Source organism: Akebia trifoliata, chromosome 15 (assembly GCF_017979445.1).
Source record: "Akebia trifoliata isolate Shusen 1 chromosome 15, ASM1797944v1, whole genome shotgun sequence".
Lineage (NCBI taxonomy): Eukaryota > Viridiplantae > Streptophyta > Magnoliopsida > Ranunculales > Lardizabalaceae > Akebia > Akebia trifoliata.
Window position 1 is genome coordinate 2,062,828 of NC_141389.1, and position 23,123 is coordinate 2,085,950.

Genomic DNA, 23,123 nt, shown 5'->3' on the forward strand with positions numbered 1-23,123 from the left:
CCACCCAAATGGGTTGGGTAGGATCCAAACCATTTGGGTCAAAACTCACCCATTTAACCCCCCTTACCTATATACCCTCCAATCTCCTCTAAATTACACCCACTTCTCTCTCAAACTCATAACCATTCTACCCATTTTCTTCACTTCACCCCATTATATCCCTAAAATAACTCCTAAACATCTATAAATACCCTCCTCCTCTTCCCAAAAATGGCCCCCAACTTCTCATTACAAAACTTCTCCCCAACACTCTCTCTACTAACAACCATCATCAATTCTCACCAAGTTTACCAACTCTTTCACACAAATCCTCTACAAGTCTCACTAAACCAAAAGAAATCCCTACTCTCTCTAATCATCTCTTCCCATTCTCATACTCTCATATTATACTAAGGACTCAAGAAGACTCAAGCAAGAAGAAGAAAAGAAGAAACAAGATACAAGGTGGGTTTGAAGCACACCCCCCTCTCTTTCTCTAACCTTCTACTCTTTCCCTCTTCTAACACCCCCTTCTTCTATTTTATTTTACCCCTTTTGATGATTGGGCCCCAAGGCTAAGGTTCATAAGGGTCATTTCCATTAATGAAATGACCCTATGATCAAGCCGAAAATGAATCCCTACTTAGGGAACATATGCACCCACGTGGCACATTTTTTCACCTTCTTTTAAAAATAAAAAATGATCGAGTTATTTGAGGTTACCGCCACGTGGCGGGGAGGAAAGGGTGCCTAACACCTTCCCTTTTCTCCAACCGAGCCGCTTACCCAAATCTCGAGGTTTGACTACCCCTTATCCATTGTGAGTCACTAAAATGCCAAAAATCTCATCTTTTGGAAAATGTACCCCGGGTGACCATTCACACCCACTTCCAACTTGAATGGTGGCGACTCCAAATCATTGTAGATGTAGTCATCATAATGACGAAATCACGCGTCTACAATGAGATAAAAGGGTAGTTTAGGTATTTTAAAAATATTAAAATGTGAGATGAGGTTTAGGGACCATCAAGAAATTAAAAGTTTACTAAATTTACTGCTTATTACTTAGGACTATTTAAAAAGAAACCTCTCTATTAGGGTCTTTTAAGTTATTTTCCCAAAATAAAATGGTTATCCGCACTAGGGGTGTTAATGGGTACCCATTTAATTGGAATCGAAACCGAAAATCCTGGTTCTAGATCCCTTTTTATTGGAATCGATTAGAGTCGAATCTAAATTGGAACCGAACCATGGGTACCTACAATCAATTTATTTTGTCATTTATTTTCATACTATAGAAGATTTAAGATATTTTTTATTTCAAAATAAATGCATGTTATATACAATTCTTTAATTTTTTGTATATATTATTGATTGAAACTTAAAATGAGTTATTCTTCTAAAAATTTATTACTTTAAATAAAGATAATTTTTTTACTTCTAAATAAAGTCATTAATTTGTATTTTTAGTATAAAAAATTATAATTAAGTTAATAATTTTATTGATAATTATGTTAATTTTTAGAAAGAAATATTTTATTATAATGATTTAAAATACTTTTTTTCTCATTCCATGCTTGAGAATCAGAATCGATGGGTACCCATGATTTTTAGCAGTTCTGATTCCAATTCCATTAATTTTAGAATCGGACCCGGAACCGAACTAATATTAATGGTTATGATTCTAAGTTCTTTAGGAACCGACCCAATGACACCCCTAATCCGCACCCCCATCCATTACATTCATTGTGGGTGTTATCAAAAGAGAAGTGGGGTGGCATTATAAACTCTCAGCTGGGCCCAAACATTCGCGAGTCAGTGGGCCTGAACATTGTGCCACGCGTCACTTTTTCCCTGTCCCTAACAGTTTTCTCGCAGTTGCTACGGCACTAATGTATCATAGATCCGCCATTACTAGTACGGATCGAAGCTGTTCTTTGTTTCAGATAATATATATTGGTCTGTATATCAGCAGCAGAGCAGTTCAGATCAGATCAGATGAGACGTTTTGATTTTCTCTGATTTTGGAGAATTCGAATGGTGTTTCTGTGCTTTGTTGATCTGACATTATCATGGCGTGGGAACTGATTCTATGGTTAATCTCATTCTTCGTCGTCTTAGCTCTCCTCGCTGCGACCGTTTATCAGGTTTCTCCAAAACCCTAACTAAAATCTAGGTTTTAATTCTTCTTCTTATTTAGACATGTTTGTTTAGAAATTGGAAGATCAGTTTTTTTTTTTTCCTTTTTCTAATTCAATTTTAATTTATTGTTTCTCTTGTTGTAATTCTATAAATATGTTGTTTCTTGATTGCTTAAACATTCAGCTCCAGACTCCATGAAGAATGGTTGATCTTATTGTAATCTTGTTAAGGGTAGTGTTATAGGCACCTCAATTATTACTAAGGGTCCCACACCATAGCCAAAATTTTGTTGTCTTATGGGGTAAAAAGTTTCGGATTGAGCTGATTTTTTTGGTGAGGATCACCAAAGTCGCTGACTTTTTCAAAAAGTCGTTATTAAATCGCGATTAAATCACGTCTTTTTTAAAAAGTCGCGATTTAAACAAAAAAGTGTGATTTAGGGAGTGTTTGAAAAGTGAGAGTTCATCATGAGAGTTCAACTTTGAGAAGTTCAACTGTTGAATGTTGATGATGAGAGTTGATTATAACTTGGGTGTTTGGTTGTCAATGAACATTCATCTAAAAATATTATCAGAATTTAAAAATAAAATAAAAATCGTCATGGATTATCCCCAATTCTCCAAAAATCTGATCTTTTATATTACCTTCACCTCCACAGAAATTTGGGGGTTTCAAAACCTAAATTAATACTAAAAATCCCATTTTAAAAAAGAGAAAAACAAATTAGAATTCTCACATAAATTTGGGGGTTTCAAATCCTATATCAATGTTACAAACTTCATTGGGGAAAAGAGACAGATCAGATTTGTCTCATACCCATTTTTGGGTTCATGATTTGAGAGAAGGTGAGAGGAAGAGCGACAGGAGGGTGGAGCATGGGTTGGGTTGAGAGAGAGAGAGAGAGAAGAGAATGGGTTGGGGAAGAAGATGAAGGAGACAGTGTGTGCATACCTGTAGAGAGAGAGAGAGGAGAGAATGGGTTGGGGAAGAAGACGAAGGAGACAAGGGAGAGATAGTGTGGGCCTCCAAAAAGTTCGAGAGTTGTCAACTTTTATCGAAATCAATGAAAGTTGAAATACAAAGAAAAGTGCAAGTTGAACACGCGGAGAGTTGTAAACTCTTGTGGGTTGAGTTTGTTAAACACGCAAAACTGAGTAACTTTCACTAGTTCCAAACTCTCACACTAACTATCAATTTTCAAACACACCCTTAATCGTCCACTTTTTAAAGGGTTTTTTCACAGACCATTTATTCTTATAGTTTAAAATAGGATTTGATGATAAAAAGGACAACACCACTTAGTAGAAAAAATTACATTGTCCTAACACTATTTCGATTTTTTCTTGATTTTTTTCAACCATTTCTCTTGCCTGACTTATTCCCAAACCCCAACTTGGTGACTATGGTTCTAACCCCATCAAAACAAGTTGAAGAGCCGTAAATCGTCCATTTTTTTTAAACCACTTTTAAAAAAATCAGTCCATTCCTAAACTTCTAACCCATATAAGACAAAAAAAAAAAAATTGGCTATGGTGTGGGGCGCCCTTGGTAATAATTGGGTTGCCTTTAACCCTACCCTCTTGTTAAATTTTTCTTTCTTTAATTGATGCACAATGATCAAATAGAATTCTAGAAGCATTTTTTTAGAAATTCTATTGCCTCACCAACTTTTACTTATAACACACCAATCCTTTTGAAATCAAGCAGTTGTTCACATATATTTTGGTGTGTTATAAGTGAAAGTTGGTGTGGCAATAGCCCCTCTATTTATTCTAATGACTTTATCCACCTAACAACTATTTGTGCATTACATCAATACTAATTTCTCCATTTCTTTGAATAATTGAATCTAAATAACAGAACTGTTGTCCTTAATTTTTTTTTACCCTCCCTTCTATTTTGACAAATGACTCAAAATCTTAGGAGTGACTTCCCTAAAGTTGTGTTGCATACATTTTTTGGGATCCTTGGAAATCTAATGTTATTCTTCCATGGTTCTAGTCTTGAATTTAGACACTCTCTAGTTTCTACATCATATGCATATACCATACACCAAAGAATCTCTCCTTATTATGAGTAGTTTATAACTAGTCCATTCATATTAGTGCCAAAAGGTAGGAAGTCACACCCTGGACTTTGGGACCCGTGAATTGGCCCACGGCCAGACCCACTACCCTGAACCTAGTGGGGAAATGAAATGAAGTTGATTAGCCCTCCACTCGTCCTGCTGACTCGGCTAGACATCACCTCAGTTGAACTCACCCAACTATTTACAACATGGACATATTCGACACGTTCCCAATAAAAAAAATCATATTTCACTCAATCTAAAATGATTTTTAATGGATCATACCACAGCGGAAAGAGGACTCAATGACCCACTCAACAAAACTATTTATTCTCAAGGAGTAATAGGTTTTGTGTTTCAAAAATATAGAAGAAGACTTCTGGGGTCCCATGGATTTTAATTCAGCAAACAATAATCTGAATTCGGGAATTTCTACCTGATTCATTACTTATCAAAATGATTCGAACTTGGACTCTATACATTGCTAAAGAAGGGAACAATTTAGGGAAAAAAAAATTATAAAATTTTTTTGGTTCCTGAAATGAGTGAAAAGTACAAACTGTATTGAAATCATGTTATGTTGTCCCACCGACAAATCACATGGTAAAAATCATATATTGAAATGACGTGAGACTAATTTCGAATGGAATGTAACTTCCAGAGCTTTGTTCCATATAAAAATTCATGGTCAAATTCAAAGGGAAAATTGGTGCGATTTCTTCTACAAAACAGTACCCCAAATTTTTTTGTTCAAGAAGACACTATGCGAAATAATTGGGTTTAAAGCTACCAACATTTTAAATATCCGATCTGAGTTTAATCAAGAAAAAATGAAATGAAATTAACTAATAATATCTGTGACAATTTTCTCCATCCCCAATAAACCCAACATTAATACAAACAAGATAACTACTAGTCATGCCTAGTGAATCAAAATACATCCTTTACTCGACTCCTCCAATGTCGTGTTGCTTCAATCATGCATCTGGAATGTTGAAAGAGTAAGTTGTGTAGCCCTATAGGAAAACATAATACTTATATTTATGATTCAATGATAATAAATGAAAAGGTAGAATTCATAGCACATAAACGTGATAGCAACTTTAAGGTTTTACACCTAAGGGCCTACGCCCTACTTGCTTTTCGTCCTCATCATTTTCACCTCATGATTAAACATTATGTATGCTCCATGGCATTAATGTCATCATACATAAGTTCTAACAAGTACACAATTCGTTTTATACAATATTTAATTACTATGCTATATCATTCATACATTTTTACCTATTATTAAAGAATCGTAAATCGAGTACTAATACCTACCTTGAGTGTGGTTGAGAATTGATAAAGTTTCCCCCACTTGGTAAATTTGTGGTATTTACTTGATCCCTTTTGGCAATCCAAGCAATCACAATGGGAGGAATGTCAAGGTAAGATTAAAGAAATGTGGAGAGAAGAGATGAGGAAATCCTGACAATGAAATTTTCAATAGTATTAAAGGATCACAATGCCCCCCACCAAAAATTGACACTATTCGGGTTTTTTCCTTTTTAACTAATTCTCTAACCTTCCTTCCATAGATTAGACACATAATCAAATCCTCCCCCAAAATGGATACTAATGAACACTTTCCTTCTTAATAAATTGTCTAACCTACCTTCCTTTTATTGATGAGACTAACAAATCATCTTACTTTTCTTTCCATCCTAACCTATACCACATTGCACATTTCCCCTTGATTTCTCAAAATCCTATAATTCCTTCCAAAATGAAGTGCCACCTACCCTTCCATAATTAGATTATTTATGAGCTAATATTTTAATTTCATAACATTCTAAATCAATCTCCCTTCCCATCTAGCCCATGAGATGCCACATGGCCTCATCACAAAGCATTCCACAAAGCATGATTTTCTTACACTTGTATGTAACCATTTTTGTTATATTGGTGAAAATCCGGGACCGTGTTTAGACCTATCCATAAATTTGATGTTTGTAAGTTCTTGGTGATATCCATGATTTCCTTGATCTAGTTGCTTTGTGTTCGCGTGTATATGTTGTTCTTTTATGGTTTCTAAAAGGAATTTTGCTTCACATTTAATTGCTGGAGATAACTATTTCCTTTTCTCTGTCTGACAGTTTGTAATAATGGTTACCTGTTGTTGCAGTTTTTTTGCTTATCAGATTTAGAGTTTGACCTCATCAACCCCTATGATTCATCATCTCGTATTAATGCCTGCGTCATCCCAGAGTTTGTGATGCAGGGGGCACTATGCACTTCTTTCCTCTTGACATGGCACTGGTTCATGTTCCTAATATCAGCGCCCATTACTTACAATCACATAAAACTGTACATATCCTCTCTTTACCAATTTATTGAGTTTTGTGGTGATTTTTTATTTGCTTATGGAAAAGGGGATGCCTCCCAACAGAATTGTTGTGGTGTTATTCTGTTATTAAATAAATATGCTTTTTCTACTTTCATCCATTGTTGGTTGAGCTTTAAATCCATATGACATTTAGTAAACATGAGATTTATTTATTTATTTATTTTTTATCAGTAACGAAATTTATTGATAAGGTGAGATTTATCCTATATCATTAATGAGTGTTTTTTGGCGTATGGACCAATGACACAAGCAAGTCCTATGTTAGTGATCAAGGATTTCTTTCTTTCTTTTTCTTTTTTTGCTGAGCTATGCTGAAGTTCATCATTGAGTACATAGTACAACACCAGGCAATTTATTTCCACTTGGTGGAAAAACAAAGTGACTGATATGACTAATAGTCATATCATCATCATTCACAATGCATTATCAAAAGCATGAATCATTTTTCCTCATTCAGTTGTTTCTGGAGACATATCTTCGCTAGCTTTCAAATCTTTTCTAAAGAAAATCCACATTATGTTTTGCCTACCAATTTAAGCGAACACCAGAGTGCTGTTCACTGTTGGTGTTGTTGGCCTTTGTTGTACCTGCACAAATCATCTCAATTGTCTTTCATTTATTTTAACCTCTATTAGGAATTTAGGAATACTCTTAGATTCTCTTGTAGGTTCATTCATGGTTTTTTCTTTCCTAGTCGACTCAGTTATCCATCACAATGTCCTCACTTCTGCGACATTTATGTTATTAACATATTCCTGCTCAGTGACTCAAAATTTGCTCAGTAAAGCATGGTTAGTCTTATTACTCTTTAAATTAATGTCTAAATCCTTCATGTTTCATTATATAATAACTTTTTCTCAAACATTTACAATTAAGTAAATAATTCTATTAGCAATATGGATATCGCCTATAAAAACACTATTCTAAATTATATTTATACAAATAAAACAACTCACAAAAGAAAAGAAAAAAAAAAAACTATGTACCACTAATTTATTTCAATTTAAACATGTGTATTGTTTCTTAAAGAAAAGATTAAGCAATGGAATTGGGAAGTCTGGTAGATGGCTTAAAAACAAAGCCCTTATTATAATAGATGGCTTTGATTGATAGAAAATGGGAGCCAGATGGGTCTTCCTTGGAGGAGAAAAACAAGATAACGTAACAGAGATAAGATGAAAACTAAGAGAACAAGGGTGAAATGGCTTAAGGAAGGGGATAATTGTACAATTAGTTTATCGCACAACTAATGCCTACAAAAGAACTGGTAATATTTGTAGACTCGTAATTAAAAGCAACCTTTTGGAATAGAAAATAGCACTAGGGGGGTGGTCCACCTTTGTTCGAAATTTTTTTTTGAACTTCTTTCTTGTGTACCTCTCTTGGATGGTCTCCACTTTGATAACATGAGTTTTGAGCAAAATAGTTGGTTGGAGAGACCTTTCGAGGATGAAGATTTCAATATCTGGTACTTATCAGGAAAAAAAAAAAAAGAATTTCAATATCGGCGATAGGTTTTCATTGGCATTCTTCAAAACGATTAGGACTTGATTGATTGATTGATTTTATGAAAGTGGTGAGGGAATTTCAACATTGATGGCTGCCCATTTTGGTCCCTTATACCTTGATGCCTTGATCTCCCAATTGCCCCGGGGGGGGGGGGGGGGGGGGGGGGAGCTATAGAACGAAGTCCAATTGGATTCTTATAATTGAAAGAGTGAAGAGGAAGTTGGTGTTGTGGAAGAAAATTTACCCATCCAAAGAGTGACGTTTTACTCTTACAAAAAATATACCATTTAGCCTTCCCTTTTATTTCACATCTATCTTTTCTATATCGACTAGCATGGCTAAAGGTTGAGGGATTTCTTGTGGAATGGTAAAGAAAATTAATGGAAATTCCACCTCGATAGTGGAATGCTTATCCAAGTGTTGAGGTTGTCTTGGCATAAGGTATTTCAAAGACATGAATCTAGCTTTTGATTGGTAGATGGTTATGGAGATTTGGATTGGGGCATTAGAGTATGTGGAGAAGGATCATATAGAGTAAGTTTGGGAGTGGAGCTAACGGGTAGTTCTTTAACTATCCTAGACTCTTGTACATAATAGATGAGTGAAACGGCATTTGCAAAGCTTTTGCTTTATTTTGCAATGACATTTTTTCAAGTTGGGTGATGGGGTTAGGGTGAAGTTTTGGGAGGAACTATGGTGCGAGGAAGCTTTGTTGAACTTGACTTCCCTTTAATCTTTCCTACATCGAATCTCAAGGGAGCTACCATAAATCATTTTTTTTTTGCTGGCTTGAAGGAAATATCGTGGAAACTTAGTATTATGATGAATTGAATAAATGGGAAGTTGATGACATGGCAGCTATCCTAGATAGATCCAAGTGTGGAATCCATCCTCATTGAGTTCCATTTTTTTAGATTTGGAAATGGTCCTCAAAAGGCATATTTGGTTAGGTATTTTTATAAGGAGATTATTGGAGTAGAGCCCAAGTTGTTTCTTGATAAGAAGATTTAGGGTGTTTCCTATTAAGTACAATTTTCCTCCACTCTTGGGTGTGTCATACCCCAATTAAGCCCCATGACCCTCTAATATTCATAGTTCTCCCCCTTTCCAAAAGATTGGTTTTTTGGAGTTATTGGTTGGTTAACATGGTATCAAAATGCTAGGTTTATATAGGTCATGAGTTTGATTCTTTCCACCCTTATGGGTGAGGGGGGTGTTGATTGTATATTTTCCTCTACTCTCGGGTGTGTCATACCCCAGTAATATTCAAAGTTCTCCCCTTCTCCAAAAGATCGGCCTTTTGGAATAGTTGCTTGGTTAACATTTTGATGCAGGACCATGAATGTTACCCTAGGATGATAAATCTGATATCAGACTTGATAAAGAAAACAAACGTTACCTTGGACTCACTCCAAAATGGCCTCACATCACATCATTAATGGGAATATCAAAGCTTCAATCCCAATTTTATTCATCATTGAAGAAAATTCCAGCAAGAAGCAAATATTTATAATGCTCTCTAAGCCCTAAATCTAATCTCAATCATTCAACTAAAATAAGGAAATCCAATGATTGTAAATAAACTTAAAACAACTTAAATAAAACAAAAGCAGAAATACCATCTATGTCCCAATCCTGTAACTTTATTTTCCTTGAATTTTCAGCTTATGAAAATTCATTAAAAAATCAATATAAAGTTACCGAATTGCCCCGTAACACTTATACTAACATCATAGGCAAATAAATCATCAAAATAAGCTCAAAAAACATAAAATTATAGTCTTAAAAATAGAAAACTAAATAAAAATTAAAATCTTCTCTTCAATATTTGATGTCCCCATTAATTCTCCTCAACTGGGAAGATTTCACCATTGGCGAAATAAAATTGTAGTAATTCTCATCATCAGTTGTGTTCCGCATTATTCTCCTTTGATTGGAGAAAACTCGTCCTCGAGTTTTAAAGTGCTTGAGAATGATCATAACAATTTGTAGTTCTTCCCTTTTGACGAAGATTCGTCCTTGTGTCTTGAACTATTAACTTCAAATTGCAATCTTCTATCTTGGCAAAGTCTTTATTATACCTATCTGAGATGATTAGGTCGGTTTGAGGTAGTGATGGAACAACTGCATCATGAACACAAACTGAACACGTTGTCTTCAAAAGATTTTCCTTAGGCTCTTTTGACGTATTGTCCACTTCATAATCTTGTTCTTGCGTTGATTCTGGAGCTATAAGCACACTATCTTCTAAAGCCAGTGTCTAATCTATCTTTTCTTCAATCTGCTCTTGGATTGATGGTACCACAACAGTTGATTTCCATGGACGTATCTTGAGTAGATATTGTCTGCCTGAAGTAACACGTAAAATATTTTGCTTCGCATCGAACGTAGGTTGTACATATGAGATCCAGCCTCGACCCAACACAATATGACAATAAGCTCAAAAAACATACAATTAAAGCCTTAAAATAGAAAACTAAATAAAAATTAAAATCTTCTCTTCAATATTTGATGTCCCTACCAATTCTCCTCAACTGGGAAGATTTCGCCATTGGCAAAATAAAATTATAGTAATTCTCATCGTCAGTTGCGTTCCGCATTACATTTCCATCCCTTCCAAGGTCGTTTTTTCGTCTAGAGTGCCATGTTGAACAATATCTTAACTATCAAAGGTTTGATTGATAGGGGTTTTGTCATTCCCAACATGGCTTTGCAAGAGAATTTGGTGCTTCTATTGAGAAGTTTAGACAGGATTCTTGAAGTTTTTCTGCATCTTTTGGATGAGCCCTAGAAGTGTCTTTTATTTATTTGGGGGATGTTTTAAATAAAGCAACTTTTGACGAAGCAAAGCGAGTAAGCGCTAAGTGAGGCGAGTCCCGCCTGGAAGAGGTTGTAGGGATAGGACTAGAGATAGGGACAGTTCCAACAAAATAAAAATAAATGAATTAATTAATTAAAAAAATGGTTTTTCATTGAAAAGAAAAGAAAGGAGCTATGTGCCAATTGTCTTGTGATCAGGGTTTTTGGCTATTTGTTACAGTTTTAGTGATTATGCTACTACTTTAAACATTTAGGCCAGCATTATTATTTTGTATGTCCGACCATCTGTCTTTTTCATGCATCAGGTATATGAGTAGGAAGCATCTTGTTGATGTGACTGAGATCTTTAGGTTACTTGATGGTGAGAAAAAGCATCGAATGGTCAAGCTTGGCTTTTATTTGGTTCTCTTCTTCATAGTCATTTACAGGTCTGTTCTAAAATTAATTTTGAATATGCATATTGGTCATCTTACGCTTTATGCATTATTATGTGATAATTAAAGGTCTTCCATGCTGTTTGTGGACATAAAAAATTTAGTTTTTTCTTTGATCATGACAGTTTGATGAGATTAAATACTTAATTTTATCTGAAATTATTGCTATATTTTATTAGATTTGTTTTAAGTTAAAATTTATGGACTGAATAATTACAATTATTTTCCCTTCTTGGATTTAGCTAATAATCTCTTCTGGGGACAAATGGTTCAAAGGTCAGAAACTTGACTAAGAGCCTCATTAGTATCAATGTTTCACACACTGAATATTTGCAGCAGAATTGCTTAGAAATCTTTCTGGCTTTTTTTTGTTGCCAAGAAGTTACATATAATTAAAGTACATACGGTATTTACAAGATTGTTTGCAATCTTCATAGGCATGTTGAGACTCCACCTCACCATGGGGTATCCAAAACTAATGCAAGCCTAGGGGTTGAGAATCCAATTTAACAAACTTATCATTGTAAAAATTTTGACAAGCGGGCATGAATGTGACTTGGAAACAACAATCACTATGAAAGACTTATCCCAAAAATATGGGTTGGCCGAATGACTCTTGTTCCACCATTCAATTCTGATTTGAGAACAATGAGGTTCCATGTATTCTCCCTGACTTGGCAGTCGTGGTCCAACAAAACAGGAGGCAAGATTTGGAGCAGTAACCATGTTGGATGAGGAATCCTTGGAAATAAAAAATTTACCACCTGAATTTTTCTGTGATTTCTTTAAAAAATTTAATATTTAAAGTAATTTAAGTAAAGTGTGCATAAGTATATCATCTTATCTTTGAGTTACTGAATTTATGAAAGAGAAGTTGTGGTATAAAGATATTTGTATGGACTGTGTTATGAAATTTGATTTGATTTTAGCAAATTTTGAACTAGGTTTTGTTGAATAAGCTTATTACCCTAAATTTTTTTTTATCAAAACACTGTTCAATAGTGCAACGTTTTGGATTTAATCGATTTTCGGTGCATTTTTGGTAAATTAGCCATTTTTAATTTGGTCTGATTGTTTGGTAGTCACCAGGAAATATTGGGAGAGGTGCTACAGCCTACGTGTGCTATAGTTGTCATCAATTTGGTCTACTAATGGCTTCCACTTTTTTTTATTAACTAAAGCATTGTATCATCAAAACAAGACAAAGAAGATGAGCTAAAGGTTGATGCTAAGTAAGAATAAAATTTAATGTTAAAAATTGAGTTTCTAAGATGATGGGCGGTAGATCTTCTCTCACTCTCTAAGATCAGTTCTGTTTCTAAAATGGAAGAATGATTGATCTTTTGCAGGCTTGTGGTGGCAACTGTTACCTCACTTATAGATGATGATGATGTTTTGCTTGATTCTGGAGTATTTTGAAACTCCATGGTGTAAGCAATGTCGCTATCATTGTAAGTTTTTCCTTTTATTTGTTTAATTTTCAAAAGTTGATAGTAATTTTTTCAGTAAAAATGGGGTTCAAATTGTTTAGGCATCCTCTTTTGCATGTTATTGGTGTCATCTAAACTCAATTTATTTGAACAATCCCTTATGAACCAAAACATATATTACTTTACTTTTCTTGTACATGTTGATAAGGTTGGTGAGTTGTATGAAATCATTGATATTGTAATGGTTAAGTGGGTAAAATCGTGACCATCCAAAAAATGGGTTTGTTTCCTCTGTTGTCAGGAGTTGGGAGAGTTTCGTGAGTTTAGTTAGATTCTATTTTGTTTTTATTTATTCCCAGATTTGAGAAGGAAACAGAAAATATGGAAAAAAAATTATTGAGAAGTCCTTAATTGGATCTGGAGATTGACCATCCCGAATTGGTTTTGGAGGTTTGATCTCCCTCAAATGAGATCATTGTCTATCTTCTTTATCATTTTTTTTTTCTGATCTCTAAAATTTAATGTAAAACACCATCTGACAAACAGACCTAACCACTTTGTTTGAGTTCTATCCTTGAAAATTTCCCTTACTATTGTGGCTGCTGCTCTACCCTGTGATCTACCCCCGCCATTTTAATTACCAAAACATGAATGGTCACGAATTTCGTAGGTTTTAAAGTGTCAATTTCGTGGGTTTAAAGTGACTATCTCACAGATTTTGCTATTTTTAGCGAGATAGTCACTTTAAACCTGCGAATTCGTTACCGTTCACGTTTTGATAATTAAAATGAACAGTGAGCTGGAATCGTAAATTCGTCAAATTGGTAATTCACCCATTATATTTGACAAGTTGAGGGATGAAGCTAATTAATTAGCTATTGCCATGCAGAGTATCCCGCCTCAGTTATTCAAAATTCTATTCTTTGAGGAGTGCAGAAGCAGATGCATCCACCTTAGAAAATGTCTGGAATCGTGTTTCTGAATTTTCTTCAAGCATCTTGTTTTAAAGGTTTTCACATGCAGAATAATTTTTTTTGTCTTTTCTTTAAAGATGTAATTTTATTTATTTATTTTTACTTATTCTAATTCTTTTAAGTAATTTGATTTGTTCTTTGGTTTGATGTTTCGTCTTGTAATCTCACAAAAGTTACACTAGTCCCATTGTTTATTTGCTTGGCCAGTTCTCCATTGTAGTCTCTTGTCATTTCTTCAATGGAGTGACCTTTCTTGGTTGGAAGTCTACTTGATTGTATTCTAGAGTTGCAGTTTTGACATAATTTTATTCGCCATGGATACTCCTTGATATTTTAGTGAGACGCTCACAATCAAGATTCTGTTCTTAATTATTTTACAAATATTTGCAATGTTAAAAGTTTTCGTTTTACAGAAACAACTTCCACATTCATCTTCTAGTTTCCGCTCTGTGCTCAAGAAGCCATTTTGATCAAATTTCCATAAAAGACAATAGAGGACAAATGATGATTACATTCGCCCACGGATTCTGTGATCATAAATGGTTTTAGTCAAACTAGAAATGGTGCTCTAAGAGGCTAGTTGTCTTGCTAGTCTGTCTCACAGGTCCAGAAACTCCGTCATAGAAAGAAAAAAGAAAGGTTTTGGGATTACAAGAGTGATAAATTACGAAGATTCAAAACAAAGATCAAATAAAAACAAAAGAGATTTACGTGATTTGACAAGATTGTTTACGTCCATAGGCAACGATGATAATTCTTTATTGATGAAAAATTGTGAAAATACAATTTTTTTAGGGTTTCTGAACTTGGAATATATATGATGACCTAAGGCGAAACATGCATTTTCTAATGATGAAAATGCTCTCTAAAATTGTACAAATGCACTAAAAAATCCAGAAAACACTCAAAAAAAAAAAAAAAAAAACTCAAGTTAGGGCCATAAAGCACCAAAATTTCACATACTTTTTTAATTGTGGGGCTAAAGAAAAGCCTTAGAAAGGTGTTAGTGTAATTCTATAAGAAAAGATTTATAGGTTGGACCACCTAGAAAATTGAAAAATCGATCCAATGGTTATTTTGTGGGGATATATTTGTATATCCCGAGGAAACATATCTATGGTTCCATGTCCATAACACGTCAACCGAGTATTGACCGAGTGAAGACTTTCTAATTAGAAAATCATTATTCTTATCCGTATTGTAGAAAAATAATACACTTTGGAAATTGAATTTTGTGCCGAAAATGATCTTGAAAAAATTATTTTTACTAAAATACCGTGAGATTCCAATTTCCGAAGTGTATTTATTGCACTTTAACGTGTGCCCTTTTACAAGAACTGGATAGTGCTGTCAATGGGTGTCCTTTTAACCAAAATCGAAAACCCTGATTCTGATTCCTTTTTTATTGAAATCAATTAGAGCCAGATCTAAAGGGAACCGAACCAATAAGAATCGGCACCATTCCCGAAATTGATTTATTTTATCATTTTTTTGTATGCTATAGATGATTTTAGGTATTCTTTTATTTCAAAATTAATGCATTTTATATGAAGATTTTCAATTTTCATATAAATTATCGATTGGAGCTTAAAATGAAATACCTCTTCTAAAAAATTATTATTTAAAAAAAAATTACTTTTGAGAAAAAATCATTAACTTCTACGTTTAGTATAACAAATTATAACTAAGTTAACAGTTTTGTCAATAATATGTCAAGTTTTTTAAAAGAAAAAAAATTATCTACTGATTAAAAAAAAAAAATTCTCATTCAATTCTTGAAAATCAAAACCGATGGGTACCTATGTTTTTAGTGGTTCCGGTTCCATTTATTTTGGAATCGGACCCGAAATCAATAAGAACCGGAATTGAAATATAGATATAATGGTTATGGTTTTAAGTTCCTTAGGAACCAACCCATTGACACCCCTAAATCCTTCACATTATTATTATTACATTTAAATGTACTTACAAGAGCTGCTATTGCCACCTCAACTTTAATTTATTACACCCCAATTAAAAATATGGGTGAATCTCCATTTTGTCAGTTGAATATGACGAAATATCAAGTTCGGTGTATTGTTCATCTTAATTCCCAAAACATGCATTCCTCATATTTTTATAACCTACCAACTCATGAGTTCATCACTTATGACATCTACGAAGTTGTAGATACCAATGAATTCATTAAATTATAAAAGTGACGAATTCACTCAAAATGCATGTTTTGGGAATTAAAATCAACTTTGTATTGCACACATTTTGGAAAAAAAAATCCCTAAAAATAAAAGAAATAAATAAACAATTGAGAATAAGCAAAAATTGGGACACCAATATAACCTCTCTCATTTTTATTTTTATTTTTTGGATTTTCACCAAAACATGCGCAACTTATGTCCAAATTCCGAATTAAGGTTTCGGTACACTGTTCATTTTAATTCCCAAGACATGCATTTCAAGTGAATTCCTCACTTTTATAATCACTGAAACTGTTCATTTTAATTCCCAAGAAATGCATTTCAAGTGAATTCCTCACTTTTATAATCAATGAATTTGCTGGTATATGTACAAATTCATAGATATTAAAAGTGACGACAAGTTTGTAGGTTATAAAAATGACAAATACATGTTTTAGGAATTACAATGAATACTATACTAAACTCGGTATTTCGTCATATTCAATGCACGAAATGGAGATTCATCATTTTTTTTATTGATTTGGCACATTGTTCGGCTCTCTTTAGGGCCTTCGAACGCCACCCTATACAGATAGTTACAAGTTCTTACTTTTATTTATATAATAAATACTTAAATTACAAATTACAAAAATACAAAAAACAAGTTGATTTGAACAAGTTTTATCGACTACGAGATTTTCAATATTACCAAGTCATTTTGATTGTCGAAGGAAGCATTGTGCTCGAATATTCACCGTGAATATCTCCCTCGTTCAAGAACAATTTTATTATCTCTGTCTCAGAGGAGATTTGAAATAATGATGGATTAGGTTTGGATTGGAACGGGATCGATTTGGCACCAACTCGATACGAATCGGATTGGACTAAGAATCGATCCGACAAGCATCGGATCGTACTCCTATTGGACCTCAATATTAAGATCCAAACCTGACCAATAACAAATGGATTTGACCAAGCCCAATTCGATGCACATACATATAACATATATATTCTTACATTTTATCAAACATTGGGACGAGGATAATCGAGAACCAATCCGATTAGATATTGGATCCAAACTTTATTAAGTTAGATCCTTAACGGAGTCCAAATCCTTGATCCAGACTTAAAGTTACTGGATCGGAACTTATGCTCTCATCTGATCCATTAAGAGGACAGAATGTAAAAAAGCATAAATGATAGAGTTCAATAGAGTTAGGTGCTGTTTGTTAAACTGAAAAAAATAAGTGCTGAATAGCATTAAACGCTGAAACTTATTAATGCTGAATTTAAGTGCTGAAGAAGTTGTTTGTTTAGATACTAAATCATGTTTGTTACACATTGCTGAAGCTAGTAAATTGTCTTTGCTACCCTTACGATTATATTATATATTGTTTGCATGTTTCAAATGCCTATTTCTTATCAAACACAATAAAATATATTATTTCTTATAAAATTAAAATACAATTCATTTTTAAATAATAAATAACTCAAATCTTCAATTTATAAATAATAATTTCTATTTATAAAAGCCCACAAATTTCAAATTAAAAATAATAATGTCATATAAATTACCAAAATTTAAAATCAACATTAAAAGAACTTAATTTTAGATGAATAATTTTTTATGGAAATGAAGGATGTGTAATTATAAAAACACCCTATGAATTAATAAGGACAACCCATACCATAACCAATTTTTTTTATTTTATATGGGTTAAAGTTTTCGGAATGAGCAAATTTTTAGTGAGGATGGTCTATACGATCTAGAGATCATCCAAATAAAAAATCAGTCCATTTTGAAACTTCTAACTCGTCAAAAATAGTTTTAAAAAAAAAAAAAAAAAAAAAACAAAGAACAATTTACGGATCTTGAACTTGTTTTGATAGGGTTGGAAATTTTAAGATGTGTTGATTTTGGTGATGATATTTCTCGTTGTAGAGATCATCCTCATCAAAAATTAACTTATTCCAAAACTTTTAATCCATATAAGACAAAATAATTTAGCCATGGTGTGGATTTATTAATTTGTGGGGTGCTTATATACTTATTCATGGGATATAAGAGGTAATATCCTTTTAAGAATAAAGGCATACATGTCCATGTTCAAAAAAATGAAGGACATACTTGTCCGTATAAAAAAAAAAGTGAAGTGCGTACCGCTTCAACACTTTTTTTCAATATCAAAATAGTGCTGAATTTTTTTCACTTATTTTCAAAATGGGAAATGTTCAGCACCCTAAGCTTTACCCTACACTTTAACAAACGTTTTTTTGTCCTACATGGGTTAGAAGTTTTGGAATGGGCTGATTTTTGGTGAGGATGATCTCTATAATTAGAAGATCATCCTCCCCAAAAATCAGCTCATTCCGAAATGTTTAACCCCATGTTTAACCAGTTGAAAAATCGTGAACCGTCCATTTTTTGTAAACCATTTTTGATGGGGTTAGAAGTTTTGGAATGAGCTGATTTTTGGTGAGGATGATCTCCTCACCATAGAGATCATCGTCACCAAAAATCAGCCCATTCTGAAACTTCTAACCCATGTAGGACAAAACACATTTGTTAAAGTGTAGGGTAAAACTAAGGGTGCCGAACGGGACCCTTTCAAAATATAGAGTAAACAAACACATTATTTTGACAAAAAATAGTGAATTTAATTTTTTTCAGCAATAAGCACTGAAAAATAGCGCAAGCAAACACTGTCTTATTGAGTTCATTAAAAACTGGCTTACGAATAAAAAATATACTGAAACGGGTATAATTAATTCGTCCATTGAACCAAACACACAAATTATCTCCATTTCGGATTCACACAATGCAAGTAATTTCTCATAAACTCAACATAAATCAAAGAGGAGAAACAAAACATAAATCAAAGAAAGACAGAACTGAGAGAACAAATAAGCTTCAAGAAGAATTTTAACAACAGGAGAGATTTTAATCTAAAAAACTTTTGGTCTTTTTTGCACTAGTTTATGTTTCATAGGACAGAGACCACGAGAAATTTAGGCAGCTTGGGCAGGTCGGTTGAGAGAAAATTTTATTTCTCGTTTAGATGGCCAAGATGAGGTCTTGAGTTCAAATCTCCCCTTTCGGGCTACCATCAACGATTGGAGGGTATTGCATGTACCCAGATGATTAATTGAGTGCTCTAAGAGATCCGGAAACCTCCAATTGCATCATTCATATATAAATATAAATAGGGTAGGGTCAAGATCCAATGCCTCGAAGAAAAAAAGACATGATCCCAACCATTTAAACACAAAATCCAATTATTGAGATTCATCCTTGAGACAACTATATCCAAGATGTGTGTTAGTGGGGCATGTATAAATTTCTACGGTTAGATTTTGTGTTTACACAGTCAAGATAATGTGTTCCTTCATGAGTTATACGAATCAGATGTAGGCCCAACTAGCAGGGGCAAGGCACTGTCATATTCAGGTAATTCTAACCCAATGCTGACTATCTTAGTTCCCTTTTTTTAAAGGAAATGGATCTAAAAACAATTGAAGTTTCAGAAACATTAGTAAATGTCTTCACCATTAAAACAGAAACTTGAAATCAACTACAGAAAATCAGAAACAGTAGGCAACCTCTACGTTAACCATGACACACTTCAATTGAAAGCTTTTCAACGTTAACGTGTTTGCACTAGTTTCCCGAGTCTTACCTAATCAATGCTTATACGTAGAACACAATCAAACTCTCGATCAAAGAAACTTAACCCAAAAAAAAAAAAGAGTATCTTATATTAATCCATAGTACGATAACTAATATGGATGAAAATTTCCCTACCGACCAAACGAAATAGAGATTAAAAAAAAGATGGAAATTGAAATTACTCGAGACCCTTGATAGGAAGAGCAAGGTTCAGTCGTCAGCTTCCTCAATGACTTTGGTACCCAATCCTTTCAACCCCTCCGCTGGGACCTCTGCAACTGTGACCAATGAATAAAGCTCCTCCTTGGCGTCTTCTTCATCATTCCTCTTACGAGCAATGCGCACTCGAACCCTCCTAGGTACACTCCTGATTCCTCGGCTCCATATGTGCTTGTTAAGCTTCACATCCACTCTAACATCAGTTGTCCCCATTGCCTTTTGGGCAAATTTCCTGATCTCCTTTATGGCCTTGGGAGCCTTCTTCTTGAATGTACTGTTAAGGAACAAGTACAACAACAGAAATTTCATATTTAGTTTCTGGATAATCCTATATAGTTGAGAAACAAGAAGATGTAATAACATTTTTCCATATGCATATACACAGTATACTCAGTTTGGACAGTTTGGACAACCTAACTTGAAGGGTAACATGTAATTTAACAGTTCTATAATGTCATTACACACACACAAGCGCGAGAGGAAGAGTAGACTCAATCAAAGCACCCAAAAGGCAGTAACCAAAGGAATTTGGTGAAGTAATATTACTTGATTGATGTTCAAAGAATCAGTACAAATACAATGGAAAAAAAACGTTGTAGGAAGTGCCCATCCTGCTTCAAAATTTCAGCAGAATCCTCTCCTTTGGATTACCCGTTACCTCCAAGAATGTATCCCAAACATGAACCATAAAGTAGGGACGTGAAAAAAAACAAAAAAAGCCACATATCATATTACAAGGAGGGTTCCTCCAAAATTTTGAAGCGGCCTGGCCGCTTCAAAGTCAGATTCAATACAATGTATGCGAGGTTAATTAATTAAGAGCTAAACTACACTGAAAAGTAATGCCCATGCAGACACAGGACTACATATGAATGTCAGTCCTACCCTTGTGAATAAGAAAGGCATCCTACAAGCAATCTCTATGTTGGGAAAATGCCTATATAAGGTTGTACCGTTGTACTGTTAATTTACACAATCTGTACTGCCCCTATGTTAGATTACAAATTATACGTGTATGCCTTGTTGTGATGGTGAGCATAAGAACATCCCACACAGAAGAAAAAAAAAAGGTGCGTTATCGGTCATTCCCACCCTTAAATTCTTTATAGCAGAAACTGGAAGGGTATCTACAATATCAGATTGAGGCTTGACTAATCAATTAAGAGAGCTGCTATTGGCACCTCTCTCAACCAAACTTTCATAATGTTCGAATGGTGTGTTTGAATCTATAGTTAGGGTGTAATAAATAATTTAAGAAATTGCGGTATAATAAGGAAAATTGGGGGTGCCAATACTGAGAAACCATTGGCAGTGGAGTAGAAACCATTAAAGGGAAGTGAGGCAGTGGAGTAGAAATCCATTTGCTGTCATATGCCAAGTCACTGGACCAGCGAAACTGATCCTCCCAAGGTTGACCTTTCAAAGTGGGATTGATACAACTCACGATTGGGAATTTGATTTGCATGCTAATCACAAATAGTGAGAGAGCTTGAAATTACTTTCTGAAACTCCTCTATCAATTTTTCAAGAGAAGATTTTTGGTCTCAAATAGGGTATCCTTCAATCTCCATTTTAGATAGATCCTCATACGATAGCTGTTTGATCTTTCATACACAACATCAATCAGACTATCAAACTAAGTCTTCTATGAATTTTCTGTAGTAGTCATTATCAACTAAAAAACCTACACAATCAGTCCAAATTTAGTAAATTGTACGATTCATTAATGATTTAATCTGAGTTCTCATCAAGCCTTTTGTCATGAACCTAGGAAAGAGAGAGAGATGGGGAAAGGGAAATCTAGGCCCCAAAAAGAAGTGTACCAAAGTGTAAGCCACCATAGAGTGGGCACCGAGAGTGTTATTGAAAGGGGCAAAAATGGGAGGGGAAAAAAAAAAAGACTACTTGGGGGCCCTAAAAGTGTATCAAAGTGAAACCCACCACAAAATACGCCGCCATGGATGTCGGCTGTGAATCGTGGTGGTGTGTTACAACCCCAAAGAGATATTTCCTATATTTTCCACACTTGTTTTTCAAAAAATTTGCCAAAATAAGGGACAAACCTTAAATCAGTAACTTATCGATTAATCCTAGATTAGGCTGCATTTTTATCCTTCATTTATCAACTAATCCTATGAAGGAGGGAGATGGGTTTTGGGAAAAAACCCAAAACACATCATTTGTATACTCCTGAAAAATTTTCCCATTTTTTTTATGAAACTTCCCCGAACTAATCTAAACAAACAAGAACAAAGCCCCCATCGAATAATTCCCGAATACGAAGATGGTTACTATGGTTCGGATCACATTTCTATAAGATTAAATCTTACAAGCATGCCAAATCTTAATAACGCATAGTAGAAATACCAAAATAAATATAAATCTTCTAGATATAATGATAGCAGACATTGTGCGATACAGATTATATTTAAAGCAACAACTTTCATCCTCAGAAACTAAATCCAACGAAAATTTTTCAGATTACAGATCTCAAAACGCAGCTCCAACATGGGAAATCTAATATTCACAAAATGAGTCTTTCAGATCATCCAACTAAGAACGAACAAGATATTATAAATGAGTAAGAAAATCAGAGATATAAAATTATGAATTTCAGAGAGAAATTTCCTTTCAAATATAAACAGATCTATAACACTTCTGAAGCAAATAAAAGTTAAAAAAAACCAAAAAAAAAAGAGATAGAAACGAAGATCTCCATTACCAGCCATGCAAACGTTTGTGGAGATTGATCGTGTACTCTCTGGTAACGACCTCCTCCTTTCTTCCTTTGTCTGGTTTAACCACCATTGTTGCACCTCTCTCTCTCTCTCTCTCTCTCTCTCCCCTTCGGCGGCCAAAGAAACCCTAAAGTGCAATAGGGGGCAATTTATTGAAGTTATATGACAAAAATACCCTCTTTTTGAGAACATCCAACAGCCAATAACATTGTGACACGTAGCAAACTATACTTAGCTATCAGGTGACCGACTACCCATGGAGTCGGTTCCCATTTGAAAAATAAAGAGAGTTGATATTGGCAGCCTAACTTCTACTTATTACATCCCCACTTCTTTGAGCATCTCTAATATTATTTAAAATAAATAGCATATTTTGACAAACACCTACTCTATTCCCTAATATAGATCTCCTTACCTAGATCTTAAGTTGATCAATATCCTTATTCGTACGAGAATCACTAACAAACAAAAAAAAAATTCAAAACTATTTTTCAGATATCCATTCAAATCCTTTTTTTTTAAATGAATAGTGACGACTCTAAATCTAAGTAGTAGAGATCTTCGAACTCGAAAATTTTAT

At 34.2% G+C, this 23,123-nt stretch overlaps 2 protein-coding genes across 3 annotated transcripts; one reads left to right on the top strand and one right to left on the bottom strand.

Moving 5' to 3' along the window:
• The first annotated feature begins 1,856 nt into the window (after nt 1–1,856).
• On the top strand, nt 1,857–14,601 carry LOC147383860 (protein cornichon homolog 2-like). Of its 2 annotated transcripts, XR_015172806.1 has the most exons (6): nt 1,857–2,126; nt 6,357–6,538; nt 11,213–11,335; nt 12,424–12,573; nt 12,691–12,792; nt 13,661–14,601. XR_015172806.1 is itself a non-coding variant. In XM_086426044.1 (5 exons), the coding sequence occupies exons 1-4, from the start codon at nt 2,052–2,054 to the stop codon at nt 12,758–12,760; spliced, it is 450 nt and encodes a 149-aa protein (XP_086282170.1). In that variant the 5' UTR covers nt 1,865–2,051; the 3' UTR covers nt 12,761–12,792; nt 13,661–14,567. The 2 variants fall into 2 exon arrangements, 1 of the variants encoding a protein (XP_086282170.1); XM_086426044.1 differs by lacking the exon at nt 12,424–12,573 and having other exon boundaries at nt 1,865–2,126; nt 13,661–14,567.
• A 4,921-nt stretch (nt 14,602–19,522) lies between these two features.
• LOC147383861 (large ribosomal subunit protein eL31-like) lies at nt 19,523–22,690 on the bottom strand. Its single transcript, XM_086426421.1, has 2 exons — nt 22,528–22,690; nt 19,523–20,079 (listed from the first exon to the last, which is right to left on the bottom strand). Exons 1-2 carry the CDS (start codon nt 22,611–22,613, stop codon nt 19,797–19,799), a joined length of 369 nt encoding a protein of 122 aa, XP_086282547.1. The 5' UTR covers nt 22,614–22,690; the 3' UTR covers nt 19,523–19,796.
• Between the last annotated feature and the right edge of the window lie 433 nt (nt 22,691–23,123).

What these genes read in the sequence shown, in the direction of transcription:
- LOC147383860 (XM_086426044.1), top strand. Translation starts at nt 2,052, where the DNA reads ATGGCGTGGGAACTGATTCTATGGTTAATCTCATTCTTCGTCGTCTTA. An exon ending in TCGCTGCGACCGTTTATCAG is followed by an intron (nt 2,127 to 6,356) that starts GTTTCTCCAAAA and finishes CTGTTGTTGCAG; the next exon opens with TTTTTTTGCTTATCAGATTT. An exon ending in TTCTTCATAGTCATTTACAG is followed by an intron (nt 11,336 to 12,690) that starts GTCTGTTCTAAA and finishes GATCTTTTGCAG; the next exon opens with GCTTGTGGTGGCAACTGTTA.
- LOC147383861 (XM_086426421.1), bottom strand. Translation starts at nt 22,613, where the DNA reads ATGGTGGTTAAACCAGACAAAGGAAGAAAGGAGGAGGTCGTTACCAGA. An exon ending in CACAAACGTTTGCATGGCTG is followed by an intron (nt 20,080 to 22,527) that starts GTAATGGAGATC and finishes GTTCCTTAACAG; the next exon opens with TACATTCAAGAAGAAGGCTC.